At 41.9% G+C, this 15,839-nt stretch overlaps 1 protein-coding gene and 1 long non-coding RNA gene across 7 annotated transcripts in view; one reads left to right on the top strand and one right to left on the bottom strand.

Moving 5' to 3' along the window:
* Positions 1-15,839, top strand: part of LOC109646849 (phosphatase and actin regulator 1-like) — a 43,582-nt gene that overhangs the window by 3,176 nt on the left and 24,567 nt on the right. For 2 of the 6 annotated variants that reach the window (XM_069510885.1, XM_020112619.2), the window contains exon 1: positions 14,787-15,381. The exons of 2 other annotated variants lie outside the window; for them this stretch is intronic. In XM_069510885.1, coding sequence (XP_069366986.1) covers positions 15,072-15,381 — 310 coding nt within the window. In that variant the 5' untranslated portion in view covers positions 14,787-15,071. Of the gene's footprint in view, positions 1-14,786; positions 15,382-15,839 lie in introns of those variants that run through there. 2 more of the 6 variants (XM_020112627.2, XM_020112635.2) reach the window with 2 other exon arrangements.
* Positions 5,760-14,222, bottom strand: LOC138405051 (uncharacterized). Its single transcript, XR_011238709.1, has 3 exons — positions 13,080-14,222; positions 8,786-8,963; positions 5,760-7,782 (listed from the first exon to the last, which is right to left on the bottom strand). It is a non-coding gene; the product is annotated as an uncharacterized lncRNA (long non-coding RNA).

The raw sequence follows: 15,839 nt of genomic DNA, 5'->3' as shown, positions 1-15,839 counted from the left end.
TCTGCTCTTAATGCCCTTTGAAATAAATTGATGCCCGTATCATTTTGCTTTCAGTGTATAATATATTTCAGTTCAAACAGAGTAAAGTGCCGTAGAGTTTTCTTTTTGATTTTTGATTAACTAAAAGGATTAAGTGGTAAAAGTTTATTGCCTCCACCAAGGAGGTTATAGCTTCATCTGAGTTTGTTTGTGTTAAAAACTTCTCATCTGATTTCAATGTTATTTTGGGGAGGGTTGGAGCATGACCCGAGGATGAACCCATTACATTTTGCGGATCAAAGCGCAGATCCAGAAATGTTCTTTATTTCGTTAACATCCTGAGATAGGACATTTTAAATTTGCCTTGCTCTCTCAGGGAATACTTCATGGATGTTGATGAAAAAATGAAGCATGTTCAGGGGACTGATATTTCTCTGTGTGTGCAATTTGGTGCGGATAGAAATAAAAACACTGATCTAGTTATATGTGGTTTCATAAGGGGACTGTTGGTGAAGTTATGCGCTCTACTGAGTGCCATGATAATTTACTATAAAATCTAATATGTTCTCCACCTGCTTCTAGCCATGCAATAATTTGCGCATGGCTCAAAAACACCATGTCAATGAATTATGCAGCATATCAGAATCACACTGCCTGGTCGTTTTGTTGTTCTTCTATGCACCTTGCAGCCTCGACACACTCGGTCAGCTCATTCTCGCAGGCTCTGGGTCCCCTCAGGTCTGCCCTGGCATATGTGGCATTAATCACAGCAAGCCCACTGTACAGATGTTAATTGGGCTGAGCAGATGGATGCAGTGTAGAGGTGTGTGGACACCGGTAGCTGGGACTGTCACCTTTATACCTGGCCTGAATGCAAATGGCCAAACTGAAGGAGCCAAGACTTGGCTGCATTGCAGTTGTATAGGGGAACAGATGAAATGGGTACTTCCCCTATAGCTTTTGTGCAAGTGTGCATTTGCATTCTTATACACACAGTATGAATGCACTGATAATTAAAACTTGCAACTCTAACTGAAAAGGTATTTGGATGTGGGCATGTTCTCTCTTCTCACAATTGAATGTTCAACCAGGCGCCGTGTTGCAGCCACATTAAGCTAAAAAAAGCTAAACTCTACTCATTCAACACCCACCACCCCCTGCCGCTCTCTCTCCCATTGCTGCTTCTGATGCAGTCTGTGTGCACTGAGCACTGCTGTCCGAAAGAGTACGATCAATACTCACCAGATGCATGGTGGGACAGGACACATTTCTGCTGCAGAGCTATATGTTCCTGCTGGGTTTACCTGGAGTGAGTGTACAGTTACTGGAGCACTTCATGCAGCTACTGGCCAGGACTTAAGCACAACCTCTCAAACAGGACATGCATGCAGTTTAGAAATGATTTGCATAGTCACTCGAGGACTAGACCCTGAAGAGGGTCTAGTCATATTATGCAGAATTCAAAAAGCACCTGCAAGGTGACTTCAAGGTCAAGACAGGCAGAATGTGCAATCGCTGTCAGTCCTTGCTTCAAAGGGAAAGAGAATTTCAGATTAACTCCTGGGCTGGGGCGACAGTGCCGACTCTGCTGAATGTGGAATATTTTTAGACATCTGCAGCGACACAAGAGGCGATTAGCAAAAGTGTTTGACAAAGTGCTAATAATTAGGGAAAAGAGATTTGTATCACTTCTCTGTCTCCATCAACCCTGATTAATGTCTCTGTCATAGCCCCCCCTCTGCCCCTTCCAAACACATGCGCACAGCACATTTCTGACATTCAAGACCCTTGTATGATGGACTAACAGTCCCTGCATCTTAAAAAAAAATACAAGCATCAGCATCCATCTTGCCGACATGGTTGCACATATAGGCTCTCTTGTGCTGAAGCATCCCAGGTCTGAATAAAACATGAGAAGGAAAAAAATCTGAGCGAAAAATAGCAAAGCTACATTTAAGACTCTATTATTGGATGCTTCTGCTGCATGAAAAATTTAATAAACCATCAGTGTCACCTGGCTGGAACACCTGGCAACCTCTGTGGCACGATGGTGTAAAGAAAATGACAAGAAGGTGTCTTCAGTATAAGAGCCTGCAGGAAGCTGCTGCATCTTCCCAGAATCTCTTGCTCGCTATTTGCTTTCTATTCATCTCTTTCTCTCTCTGTGCCACTCTTGCAAGTGTGGGAAAGGCTCCTGGCTGTGATGTGCTTAACACTTGCCAGCTGAAGAATAACGCCTTTTTCAAAAAGCTCAGCTGAGGAAAGCTGCATGTCAATGATGATGATGTGCTTATGGGTCATATTTATAGTAAGTGTGGCACAATGGGCAGAGAGGGGGTAAAGATACCGCTGCAATCTGAGAGGCACGCATTGCCAAGGAACAATTATGCTGGAGGAGCGAGCTCCACTGAGTCACTGCTACTCTCTGATGCTCATTTTGCTCAATAAAAAGGGAAATGCAATGAATTCTCTTGGATATAAGGAAATATGCAGTATCCAGTTTGTTGTCTAAGGGACGAGTCCCTGACTTCTACAACAACAATTAAAATATGTAATGTCCCACATTTATGGGGTACATGTGAAGTTGACATGATGAATGTCTACAGAATTTGTGGCTCCCAGTGCAGCTCCCAAAGTGCAGCAGCTCTTTAGGACATTTCTGCTGAGTAAGAGACTTTACAGAGTCAGAATCACTTCAACGCTGCTGCAAAACTGGGACTCAATTCAATCAAAGCTGCAATGCACCACTCAGCACTACTTTAAAGTTTGTATCCTGTTTTCTAATCATGAAAGTCAGAACATGTTTTGGCTTCTACACTAAAGATTTCTACTACACTGTCATCAGTTGATGTACATTTGATTAGCTACACCAGTTTGTTAATCTTCAGGCCCTGAGTGATTCTAAATTTTGAAAAGCACTACAATGGGATATTTTTAGAATACAAAATGTTCCTATAGGGGCGGCCTGGTAGTTTGCATGTTCTCCTCTTGTTTGCGTAGGTTTTCTCAGGGTTTTCGCCGGCTCCCTCCCACACAATAAAAACAGGCAGATTGGGGATTAGGTTGATTGGATTGGAAATTGACCGTAGGTGTGAATGTGAGAGAGCCCTGTGATATGCTGGCGACCTGGTGTACCCTGCCTGTCGCCCAATGTCAGCTGGGATTGGCTCCAGCTCTCCCCGTGACCCTAAAGAGGATAAGCGATGTAGATCATGGATGAATGGATTGATTTTGTCATATATCTCTCCCTGTCATCAGTAACTTTCATTTTGGAGTGAACTTCCTCATGTGAAACGGAGATACTGTGTGTGAGCTCTACACAGAATATTATGTTAAATTATGCCTACACTTCTCAGACAGTTATGTAAGCCAGTGTAAAGACAGACTAATAGCCTGAGGAATAAACGGCTGGGATCTGAGGGAGCAGAATAATTCCGTGAAGCTGAGTAATTGAACCAAGGGGACCCGGCCGCCTCCTTTCACCTGCAGCACATCCCACAGATCCAGTGCAGAATTCATTACAGAATTGATTTTGTCATCGCGTCATGTAATAACTGCAATGATAAAAGGTCGACTCAGCCAGCTCGTAAATTTCAAATTATAATGAAAGAAAAGATTCTCCTCAAGCAAAAACAAAACTATTACAACAAAGCACTTAAAGATTGATTCAATATGAAACATTGTAAATGTAAATATGAAGAATACAAACAGGCATCATTATATACATTAGTTTGTCAGGCTCTCTATCCCCCGAGGTATGAGATGTGTGCATGATCCCTGGGTGATGGTCAGGGGATCGATGGTCCAGTTTCAAGTTTAAATGGCTTGATCCTGTGTCCAAGAGGTGATGTCCAGGGGGTAGAGGGCCGGTCCATGTTTCAGTGGGCTCTGGCCTGAGTCTGAAAAGTGGGCAGGGTCCCTGGATGATGGCCAGTGGGTCGAGGGCCCGGGCTACGGTTGAAACTGATATAAAAATTAGTAGTGAAACCTATTTGTCATTTCTAAAACAGTGAATATCAGAAATTCCTTCATATTAGAGAGGTCCTATCGATACATATGCTCGACCAATGAAAAGTGCGTCTCAACTGTCAATCATGGTGTTTCAGCCCTTTTTTTAAAGCACTGAATAACTATATACAACCAATCTTACCGGAAAATGAACGTACATCAATGTGATTAAAAGCTATATTGACATAAATCGATTTAATTGACATGAACTTTGACATTTTAGTTTGGCCAATGTCCCATCCACTAACATGGATTAGGGATTAGGACCTACCCTGCAGCTATCAGGTGGTGATTTGGCTTCACTTTTAGAGAGCTGTCATCATTTTTCTATACAGTCTATGGTTTCTGCTAGTTGTAGTCATTGAGCGCATGGAGTCACATCAAGAGCTGCCTTATCCAATCCAGAAAACATTGATTTAAATGAACCTATTGTATCTACAGGAAATTATTCTCTAGCATTTTCCCACGTCATCAGTAACTAAAGAAAACCCTTTAATGTGACCTGATAACATTGAGCTACTGTGCTCGAGATACTCGTCTTAACTTCAGCAGAGCCACGCAGAGGCCAGGGGAGGCCTTTAAGCTCTTTAGCTCCACTTCATACTGCGGTTCATCAAAAGCGAGCGGGACAGATGGAGTCAGAGGAAAAATCAGTGTGTTCTGCAGACAGAGACAGCCAGAACATCCCAGAGGAGAGGCACAGTCTGCTTACCTTCAATTGCTGCAGCGCTCACTGGAGATTGCTTTCATTTTCTTGGGTTTTCTCCTTTTTTTCTCACATGCACTCGTCTGCTGTCAAATAGTGTGATTTTTGCCAATATACAGAGCATCAAAACCCAAAATTGCTTTGTTATAGCAACATCCCATTCACAGCTCGAGCCTGCAACGCTCCCTTTCCCCTCATTACACCTTTCATTAAACAGGACTAACACAAAACTCCTTGCATCTTCGCTGCGTGGTTATTACAGAGATGATAATTTTCACCGCCCCCGCCCCCTCCCAAAAAAGAAATTGCAGTCTGTCACTCTCTATCACCTCGCCTGCAACGCTGTTTCTGAATTAGACGACAGCATGGTAAAACAAAATGGAAAATCCCAAAGTGAGAGTTCAGACACGGCTGAGGGTGGAACAAAGATAGAAGCACTCAGACAGAATGTATCTGATGTTTGAGACCTGATTTTAAACGTTTAGCATTTGTTGTTTTACATCTTTTTTCCTCTAAAACCTAAAAGATGATTACAGTCACACATCGAGAGTTTTAATACTAAAATGTTCTCGTCGTCGTTCAAAAGACATTTTAATTTTAACAGCTGCACATGCTCTTATAGAAATCTGTTGCCTGTCTTCATTTCATGGGAGGTGGTCTGTGAAATTAAGACTTAATCAACTTGCAGATACAGAACAGTCTTGGATGATGAAACTGAGGCAGAACCTGGAGCACCATTGCTCCCTGGTGGGCCTTTGCTTTACAACAGCCTGGTTCTGCATGAAGTTAAAAGTTGACACAGTCAGAAGTGCTGAAACAATTTTTTGGACGATTGATGAATTGATAATTAATCAATGAAATGACAGTTTCACTTTCTTTCATGAAAATGACTTTATTAATCAACCATCAGAATACTGGCTCGTTGGTTTCGCCAGTCTTTTTCTAATATCTTTTTTAATAGGATGTTATTACCCAACCTTGAGTTTCCCTCTCTTTATACAGCCTTAGGCTCCTTTAGACCTTGGACAAACCTTGTAGAAGTCAGGAAAACATCAAGTGAATGGAAATGAGTCACAATATCAATGAATAATGTGGTTGTAGTTTATTTTTTTAATCTGTATTTTTATTATAAAAGTCTCACGTGTACAGCAATGAGGCATTGCTGATGACAGGATGTAATGTAGTGGACTGTAGTGCAACACGTGCAACACAAAGGGCATGAAGTTACAGACATATCTTTTCTCAGTGCTCCCTGAGCCGAGTCTTCCACGTGAACGTCTTGCCACATTTTGGACACGTGAACGGCCGCTCTCCTGTGTGAACCATCATGTGCTTCTTCAGCAAGTGGTTCAATCAAAGGTTTTGCTGCAGATCTCACACACGAAAGGCCGCAGCATGATGTGCTCGGTGCTAACTGTTTACCACAGTGGGCACAAACACTCGGCTGCTGTTCTTTGTGCTTTCTCTGGTGCAGAAACAGATGAGCAGGTGACTTGAAGCTCCTCCCGCATGTTTCACAAATGTGTGTCTTTACATTTGCACTATGAACTTTTTTGTGACCATCCAGCAGTCCTGGCTTTGTGAAGCATTTCTTACAGGTGGAGCACAGGTACAGTTTTCTGTTGTGCTGATGTCCAATTAATTCACACAGCCTCACAAAGGTTCTCCTGCACAGGGGACAAGGGTGGGGGGCCTCTAATTTTATGTGACTTGGCATAGTGTCTTTTCAGGGGGACGATTTCTGAGAAGTTCTTCTCACACTGCTGATACTGGATGTCGTCTGCAGGGTCTTTAGAGCTCAGAGGTGTTTCAGTTTTACTTTCATTTGTTGCTGACTTGTCTCTGCATAGCTCTCATTATTGTTGTCATCTGATGGAAAATTACACCAATTGATAACAAATAGCTTGTGTTTGTTTGCTTTTTCCTCCGAGGACATTTTTGGGGACATCTGCGCTGGTGCTTTTCAGAATTCTTGGAATAAGAAAATCCCTTGCCTCATTCCTGACACATTATAAGTGATTTACAATCCCGACCAGCCTCCATGTTGGCAAGCGCATCTGCAACAGAAACCACAGTTTTCTCCAGATTCCTTTTCACTGTGCTTCTTAATGAATTTTCCTCAGTGAATTCATTCTTTGCTCCTGGGTCTCGTGTCAAAACCCTGCACTGACTTTCCTTGTGTGTCTCGCAGTCTTCATAGTTATCAAAATCTTTACCACAATAAGGATCCTGTTTAATGTGGCATCTCATGTGCCTTGTCAGAAGACGTAAATATTTTAGCACATGCAGTGCATCTTCTTACATGGTTGCTTCTTTTTTAAGTCAGAAGACTCCTGGGGTGCAACATCTGAAGGCTCAGTGTCACTTTCACCAATAAGCAAAGCCACTTTGGTCTCATCAACAGGGTTTGATTTGACATGATGAGCTGAGCTTGTAGAACTCTGTGGGTTTGTCTGCATCTGTTGTTTACTGCTGGCAACACAAATCCTCTGGTGTTTGTCAAAATTCTGTGAAAGTGAAAACCTTGCAACAGGAGCGACAAACAAGATTGTAGAAGAAGACTCTGTGCTGAGACCCCTGCCAGCGGGAGTTCACTCTCGCTTCTATGTGGATATGTACTCAGGGGCTGGGGTTGTTTCATGAAGTCGACACACTCTTTCAAGACAGAAGAGGAGAGACTGAGCCAAAGACAAGTCTAGAAAAAGAACAAAATAGATGAACTCAATCTTTAGATTTCAATTTAAAAAAAGTTCCCTTGCTTTTCAGATGCTAATTTGAGATTCACTTCCTTGTACCAGCACAACATATATACTGGAGATGCAACGCCCATCTTTATATACAGTCTATGGCACAACACTTCCCCAATTTCCCTCTGGCATTGATCATCCATGACTGTGTGAACAAGCTTCAGGAAGTTAGTCATTGATGCTTTTACCTCAGTACAAGAAGCCTGTAACACAACAAAAGCACATGAGTAAATTCAAATCACACACACAAAACAATGGTGGAGATTCGAGAAGAGCACCCACTTCTTTTTCCTGCTAGGTGGTGTGGGTGAAATCCTCACTGCGGCAGCACTCCAGCACCACCTGTGGGCACATCAAGGTACACACAGTTAGTGAAGGCTTTATTTTTGTCTCATGAGGGGGTGTGGTCCTTTTTAAAAAATAGTCTGTGGTCCTGAGGGGCACAAACCATCTGTGTGACAACAAATAGCACAATGTACAAGGTTGGAAGGTATGGGCAGAGGAGGAGCCTGAACATATAAGATAGGGTGTTTCGCAACATTTTGGATCCAGTGAATAATTCATGGATTGTGATGAAAAGAATCAGGCCCATTTAAAGGACTGATATGCGTGTGTGTAATTTCATCTGATGCATTTATGTTTAAAGTGGACTTCTGGGTAATTTAAACTCTGCCAATCATATAAACCAGCATATGCACTGATTTTATTTGTATTCCCTCCAAGGCGATTATGTTTTCATTTGCATGTTTGTTTGTCTGTTAGCAGGATTACACAGATACTACTGGATAGATTGTCACACAACTTGGTGCGAGGATGTGGTATGAGTCAGGGAAGAATCCATTAAATGGTGGTGTGGCTCTGGATCTCTGAACTTACTTTAATATTGTGACATAGGACAATTTAACCTTTTCCTTGATTTCTCAGAGGATAATTCATGTATCTTGAAAGACAATCAGGCATGTTTAGGGTATTGAGTGTGAAAATCAGGCTCTAGTGAATTAAAACGTGTTGATGTGTTCAGCTACACATCTATTACATGTGGCTCTCTCTGAGGTTGTTTTTTTTCCCCTCACTGTTAGGGTTTTTTGTTTGTTTGCTGATGTCACACCTTGTTAGACAAATGGTGATTTGTAAATATGAGCTATACAAATACATTTTGATTGATTGACAGTGGATTTAAATGTGGTTTCATAAGGGGACTGTTGGTGGACACTGTCACATTCAATATGGTGGAGTTAGAAAGTGCACTGGTTGGATTCTCCATTGAGAGAAGAGGTGTTAGTAACCAGCCGCACCACTGTACACTACAGTAACACATCCAGCAGATCCAGGGTCCCCCTCTCACTCTGGCATGTAGGCCCAGAACGAGCTGGTCTCTCTGGTGTAGGTGAGCCGCTCGAGGGGCGGTCTCCAACACGGAAGTGACGAACTGCTCCAGCGGACCTGAGTTACCCGAGAGCTCCCTGCTTCACCAGCCGCAGAGGAGGCACCGTGGGCCGCAGGGAGGAGAGGGCGAGGCCGCCCTGAGGAGACGACACATGTGGAGCAGTGAGGTGACAGTGGAGACACAACTTATCGTTGTTCTGGTGGCAGGAAATCACAATATCAGACGAACCACTTCCGTCAACATTAGCTGTTACTGTCGCTAGCGCGAAGCTAACTTCCACGAACCGCTGCAGCTAACGGGGGCTAACGCTCTGTTATTAACATCCACCCACCACGGTGCTTTAGTGTCGAGCTCATTGTGAAGCTGTGGACATTTTAGTTTTCACTATGGAGCCACATGTTCGCTCACAGCACCGGCAAACTTTGTCACAACTCACAGTCAACTTACAGCATCCAAACAGAAAGATCAGATGGTCAGAAACTGTCACTTTATATATCAAGAAAATCAAACAGAAGGAATGAATGAAAACAGCAACAAAGAAGAAGTTTCCATGTCACATTCTGAATATGTTTGTAAAAAAGAGATAGTAAATATGAACGCATTGGAATGGACTTATTATAAAATATAATTGCATTCCAACAAAAGGGGGGAATCTGTGGCAAGAGAACAATCTCCAGGCGAAATTAAAACACGTAGAAGAATCTTTAAGTTTTAGAAAGTTGTTATAAAAATAGAGTTTTAGTTTCAACCTCTACTCAATTCATAAATGATTTCTTGTGATATTGGGATGTTGCTTTATGAACTTGGGTTGAAGATGTTAATAGTCCAGTAATGTGTATTATTATTTGGACTGTGTAGTATAATTGTATGTATATGTACACGACATATTTGGCCATACAATATTTATTTAGTCTGTATCATTTGTTATTGTGGTATTTAAAGTCATCCACGAGCTTCAGTAGTAAATCCACTAGGTGGCAGCATTGTAACGAATATTACATGTGAGAAACAGCTCTGCAGTGAAATGCACCACAATAACACAGCTTGTAATGTACATATAGTACAATACTGGAGATTGTATTTGAAGTCTATAATATTGTTGTAGTGTATTATATTGTGACACATTTAATGACTTATTTTAATTCTTTATGCAAATCAAATTGTTGAATTTAGTTTTTTGTCCAGTTTACATCAATTGGGGTCACATGTAAGATTCATATGAGATTTTGTAATGTATTTGACAATAATATCACTTGAAAATGTATTGGTTGTTTTTCCAATAGAAGTAAGTACAATTATATTGCACCTTTCAGAACTTAGGTTACAATGATACAACATTAAAGGTACTTTAAACAACATTACAACAACATAATAGCAGTTTAAAACACACAAAACTGTCAGTACACACTGGGATAATATTCACTTATTAATAGAGAAAACAGGCTCAGCTTTTTACGTTTCACTTGGTGAACTGTTCAGGGTGTAGACCCCACCCGAAGAGGGATAAGCAGTATTGGATAAAAAGATGGATTATGGATATATAACACTCAATATATGCAATTAGCCCCTGAAACATTGTGTCTATATCTGTAAATATGTTAAAAATGTGCTGAAAATACAGTTGAGTCTGGATGAGACAGATAAGAGAAGAAGGGGAAGAGACAGGCAGGAAAGAATGAACTGTGACAGCGAGGAAAGAAAAGAAAGCAGTCATGTGTTTCCAGCTCTCGGGAAGTGTTGTCTCGGGCATCTTACCACAGTATCTGACCGTCTTTGACAGTATTATACAAACATTTCTGTTGGCTGCTGAGCAGAATAATATTCACAGTGAGTATTAATGCAATGAGGGAAAGTTGTCGACTTGCTCGACCGTTTGTACAAACAAGTTGGTACATTTCTCGGGCCTCACTTGTCCTTCCATTTGTCAGTCTATCGCCTCCCCACTTCTGAAGTGTTGACTCTACATAATCATGTCACGTTACTCCGCTGCCTGTCAGGAGGAAGATTGAGCTTGTTGCTGAAGGTAAGGCCAATAACTGCATCATGAGGAATATTTGTCCTTATAGATTAGAATTGTATGATTCACATTTCCCTACAGCAAATTAGAAAAATGGAAAAGAAAAAGCTCTGCACTATTAGACTAACATTAATTTCAGATAGTGGTGTGTGTCTGCTCTGTCAGGGAGTAGGAGAGATGATAATGCAGAGGGAGAATGACAGATGGGAAGAGACAGAGAGATACAGGGAGAACAGGAACAGCAGATTTGTAGTGACAGGCTGCTCAGTCGGAAGTTGTAAGATTGTTTAGCCTAAAACCTGCATCACATCCTAGGAAACCAGTTCAAACCAGAACCTAAAAAGGCAATGTCGTCTGTCTTTCAAGTAGAGAAATGTCTGTTCTATTAAGACCAGCAGAATAAAAAATGCTCCTTCTCTGCTTTTTAGTGGTACATTTAATGAAGCATCATGGCAACAACACTGTGTGAGAGCATATCCATCATATGTGAGTCACAGAGGATCAGTAAAATCTTCCAGGCAGCTTTGAGTCAGTCGACTCCATCAGTTTTAGTTTATTGTGACAGTTTGTGACGAGTGTCAGGTATATGTTGTCACGCAAGTGTTTACTTGGATTTTGAAGACCAGTGCTGAGATTCACACAGAAAGTCTGGACTCTGGAACTGACATTAACTACTTGACTACATGTGGATTCTTGTTCTAAACATTAATCCACTTCTATGTTTTACCCCTGAAGCTTGACTGACTCGTTAGTGGACCAGTGAATCATGCAACTGCGTCCCCCCACCCCAGTCGTTTAGATTTTAATGGTGATGTCAAACTTGCAAGAAATACCACATATGTTGGACTGAATTTGTGGGAAATTAGTTTAAGATGATTCAAGGGGCATTGAGAATGTAGATAGAGTCTTGGTATTTGATATTAACCTTAATGTAAACATCATATAGCCTCAATGAACAGCTGAGTCAACCTGAAACAGAATGTGTATTATACAGTCACAAAGTGCATAATTAAATAGTTCTTGCAACATGGAAACAGAAAAAAAACCCTGAATGTTAAAGGTTTTAGTTAAATACAGCTGAACATTTCTGAATAAAAAGGTCAACAGTCACAGTTCCTGCAGACTGTCTCTAATTGAGTCAAATAAATATTTTATATTGCCCAGTATTACATATAAAACATTGTTCAGAACAGTTCCTGAAGGAAGCAGCATTTATTTAACAAGGTGCACTCAAGTACCCGACCATGGACAGCAGGGGGCGAAGTGGAAGTTAGCAAAGGAAAAACAAAATTACAAAAGTTACACTTTTTAAACTTTTTTTTTAAAGCTGTCAAAATGTTTTTGAATAAAATGAATAAACGATATTAAAAATGTGCTTTATAATAAGTCTTACACAACAAATTTAATATCAGTTCTTCACTCATTTTACCACATGAGGGGGAATTAACAAGTTAGATATAACATCTTTTTTGGAGTATTAAATACTGAATCCCTACGGTTATTATTATTATTATTATTGCTATTGTTGTTGTGCTGTTCATTGTTTTCTCCTTTTAATAAACCAAACTGATCAGTGCCTGACACAGCAGTTACATAACCACATTGCCACATGTGACCCTTCCTGCTCACAGTCAACACACACTCTGGTAGCTTTAATCATTAGACTTTTTTTCTGTAAGGATTATCTAATAAGAAATTAAGGCTAAAGTGCAAATATAATTGCAATGATGCTTTTCACGACGTATGCCCGAACATAGATTCGAAACAATTCCAACAAGTGTTGAGCCTTGGTTCAGAGGACTTTTGATTTAAGCACATATAAAGGTTTTTCAAGGTCTAACAGGGAGAGAAAGGTTATCATTGTCCTTGTTTGTAAAGAGGTTCAGCAACTGCAGCAACTGCACTAGCATGCTGTTGTCAGAGGTTCTGCATTTTTTCTCAGGCAACAAGGACCTCTTGCAAGATAGAACATATGCTAGAGACCCCCTCATGTATTTCCCTAAGGATAATTTGACATCTTATTTTTAGACTCAAATGTCTTTGAAAGATACAAGACATGTATTAAAAATACAAGAGGTCAACACAAAATACCATATCATATATCATGATAATTTTAAGGGATGAATCTGGAAACTTTTCATGGACCCTCTGGCGGTGTGCCACAGACTTTTGGTGGTTTGCTTACCCCCATTTCTCAAATGACACACACACACAGAGTCACATTGTTGTAGTTACCTCCTTCATGCATGTCAAAACCTTTCGTTCTTCAACATCTGAATCTTTCTTCCAAACACATACTGTAAAAATAGCGTCTATTGTCAGCTCCCAAAATTTTAACACAGAATGAATGCAAGTGAGAGAAACTTTGCACAGCAAAGAGCCAACCGAGTGCAACTGCTGCATTGCACCGTGGTGGCAGTAAATCAAGTGCCTCTGTCCCTCATCTCAGAGAGGGCTTTGATGTCACTGGAATAAGCTGCGGCACGTTGAAGGAACATCAAAGACACTCACCACAGGCCGGCAACCATTCACTGCTCCACAGGAAAATGTGATTGGCAACGCCACGGGGCCTGTTATCTTCTCCAATGATTAATGCCTCATTAACCGGTCATTAATGTTATCAAATACCCTCTCAAAATATGCACAGTAACTTCATTCAGATCAACTGAGTGAGTGGCTGCTGGAATTCGGGATGTAGAGAAGGAATTTTTAATGCCTCTTCTGTTACTGAGCTCTGTCTCTCTCATTTGAAGTACTGAGCTGTCTGATCACTGATTAGGGTCCCATCGCTTGTGCGTCTGTTCTTTGATTTGAATTCTCTCAGCTCTTGTCTGTTTTTATGCCCACAATTAGATAGATGTTGTAATTTTTGCATGCATCTTTGTTGTCCTGATTTTCCAATTCTCCCCCTCTCTTCGTTAGTGAGTGTGCGGATACATGATAAGGACATACCCTTTGTTTGCTGTTTAGTGGTGTCATTTGAGGGCTGCATGTGTCCACAACCAAACGACTGTAAACGGCTTATTCTAAAAAATGTTTAACTTGTTTTCTACATAGGCTCTGAGGTTTCAGGGCCCCTGTTTTGCCCCCCCCCCCCCCCCCCCTCTTTTTACATTTTGCTATAGTGACACAAGTCTGGATGATCGATTCAGTTTCACCCAATCAGCATCATTAGTTATTTAACCCAATTATATAATTACCAAATGGACTATTTTTGTATGGTGGTGGTGGTGGACAGTCCATCTTATTTACAGGGTGGATCCAGGGGCGGGGGCCAGGGCAGGCACCTGTCTCATTTGAAATCTAATTGGCCCCTGAAATTCCCCTGTCCTCTCAGTAACCTTTAAAAAAAGAAGTCACACCACGAACAATAAATATGACAATTTGTTGAGAATGTTTAAACTTTTAAGATTTTTTGAAGTTCACAATGTGCTTGAACAATGAACAATTTTCAAAATAGATTCACTGACCTGGGGCTTTGTTCAGAGTTTAAGAGCTAACAATGAACAAACAATGACTTAAATGTGCACCTCACTGAATTAAGATTTCTTGTCATTCTTTCTGCTTCATTCCTTCTACAGATTTTTATATTTTTAAATACCTTGAATGAAATACTATTTAATCTAATTCCTCTGAATACATTTAAAATATGTTCATCCAACCAAAAGCACGCGTTTATCATGACATGTATCAGTGGTGGTTGTGTTGCTTTGTTGTCGTTGCAGCAGTACAGAGAGGATCTCTGAAATCATATAGCTTGCCTGACAGAAAAAAAAACTAAATTCAATTTGAAATCATTATTAGATGAGCAACTCTCCCTGCGTTTCCTCCACGCCGGCCCATAAGAGGAGCGCAGCGCGCAGCCAATCACAGACGCGCACTGCTCAGCCCCACTAATCGTGGATTAGCTACAACCGACTGCAGTGTGTCGCTCCGGGAGGGAGGAGAGGAGAGAGGAGGTGGAGGCTGCCATTCACTACTCACTCTGTCTTATTATTAGCTCACTTTATTTTTCCTCCTCTGAGCAGCAGCGGATTTGGCGTTGCGCACAAAAAGATTGGGATCTCAGGTAAAGGTGCAGGGACGCAGCCGAGGGAAGGGACTGGTTTTCGGGGTCAATGGACGCGGCTGCTGCCGGTCAGGTTTAGATAGAACTCGATTGACGGGGCCCTTTAATTTGAAAAGCCACTCCGGTGTGTGAGAGCACCGTGCGCCGAAAGCTCCGCGATGTTCAAGACGGCCAATTACCCGACCGTGGACCCCGCGCCCACCATCATGCACGGCACTTGGTTCGCCACGGGCTGCCGGGAGAGCGCACCCGTGGCGGTGGAGAAGCCCAAGAAGAAGCCGTTCAGCCTGGTGAAGATCATGTCGCTCAGCAGCAGCAGCAGCAGCAGCGGCGGCAGCAGCGGAAAGAAGAGGCACGGCCACTACCCGCACCACAACAACAACATGCCCTTCAACATCCACTGTCACATCGGGAAAGAGATTAAGCACATTTGCAGCAACTGCAGCCGCGGGAACGACACGCAGGACGGTGAGTGTACTGGAGGCTGGAGAGAGAAGCCTTGTGGTGGTGTGGCCCTTATATTAGCAGCCCTGCGGTATATGCTGCCATCTAGGAGAGGCTGCTCCATTATCCAGCCATGGCCGAGCCTCTGGGCTCCTATGTGCGCGTTTGGCTCCATCACCGCATGTGCTTGTGTGTCTGTGTGTGATCATGTCCTGTAGAAGCTGCTCGATATGTCTCTGCAGTGTCACACATTGAGCTTTAAGGCCCCCAAAAAACCAGTGATGGGCATCGTACCTGTTGTGGAGACTGGATCAGAACTTCACTCAGGGCTGGGCTCATGCTGCTCCTTGGTTTACATCACAGAACATATGCAGATGAAGGGATTGTTGTTAGTCTTTAGTCCTTGCTTTAATAAAAGGCATGAAACTCTGCAGGCTGGTTGCACAAAGCCATTTCCAGTAAAGTGTCATTACATCATCACT

Source organism: Paralichthys olivaceus, chromosome 16 (assembly GCF_024713975.1).
Source record: "Paralichthys olivaceus isolate ysfri-2021 chromosome 16, ASM2471397v2, whole genome shotgun sequence".
Taxonomy (NCBI): domain Eukaryota; kingdom Metazoa; phylum Chordata; class Actinopteri; order Pleuronectiformes; family Paralichthyidae; genus Paralichthys; species Paralichthys olivaceus.
Note: the sequence above shows the minus strand (reverse complement) of the source record. Positions and strands in the feature narration are given on the sequence as shown.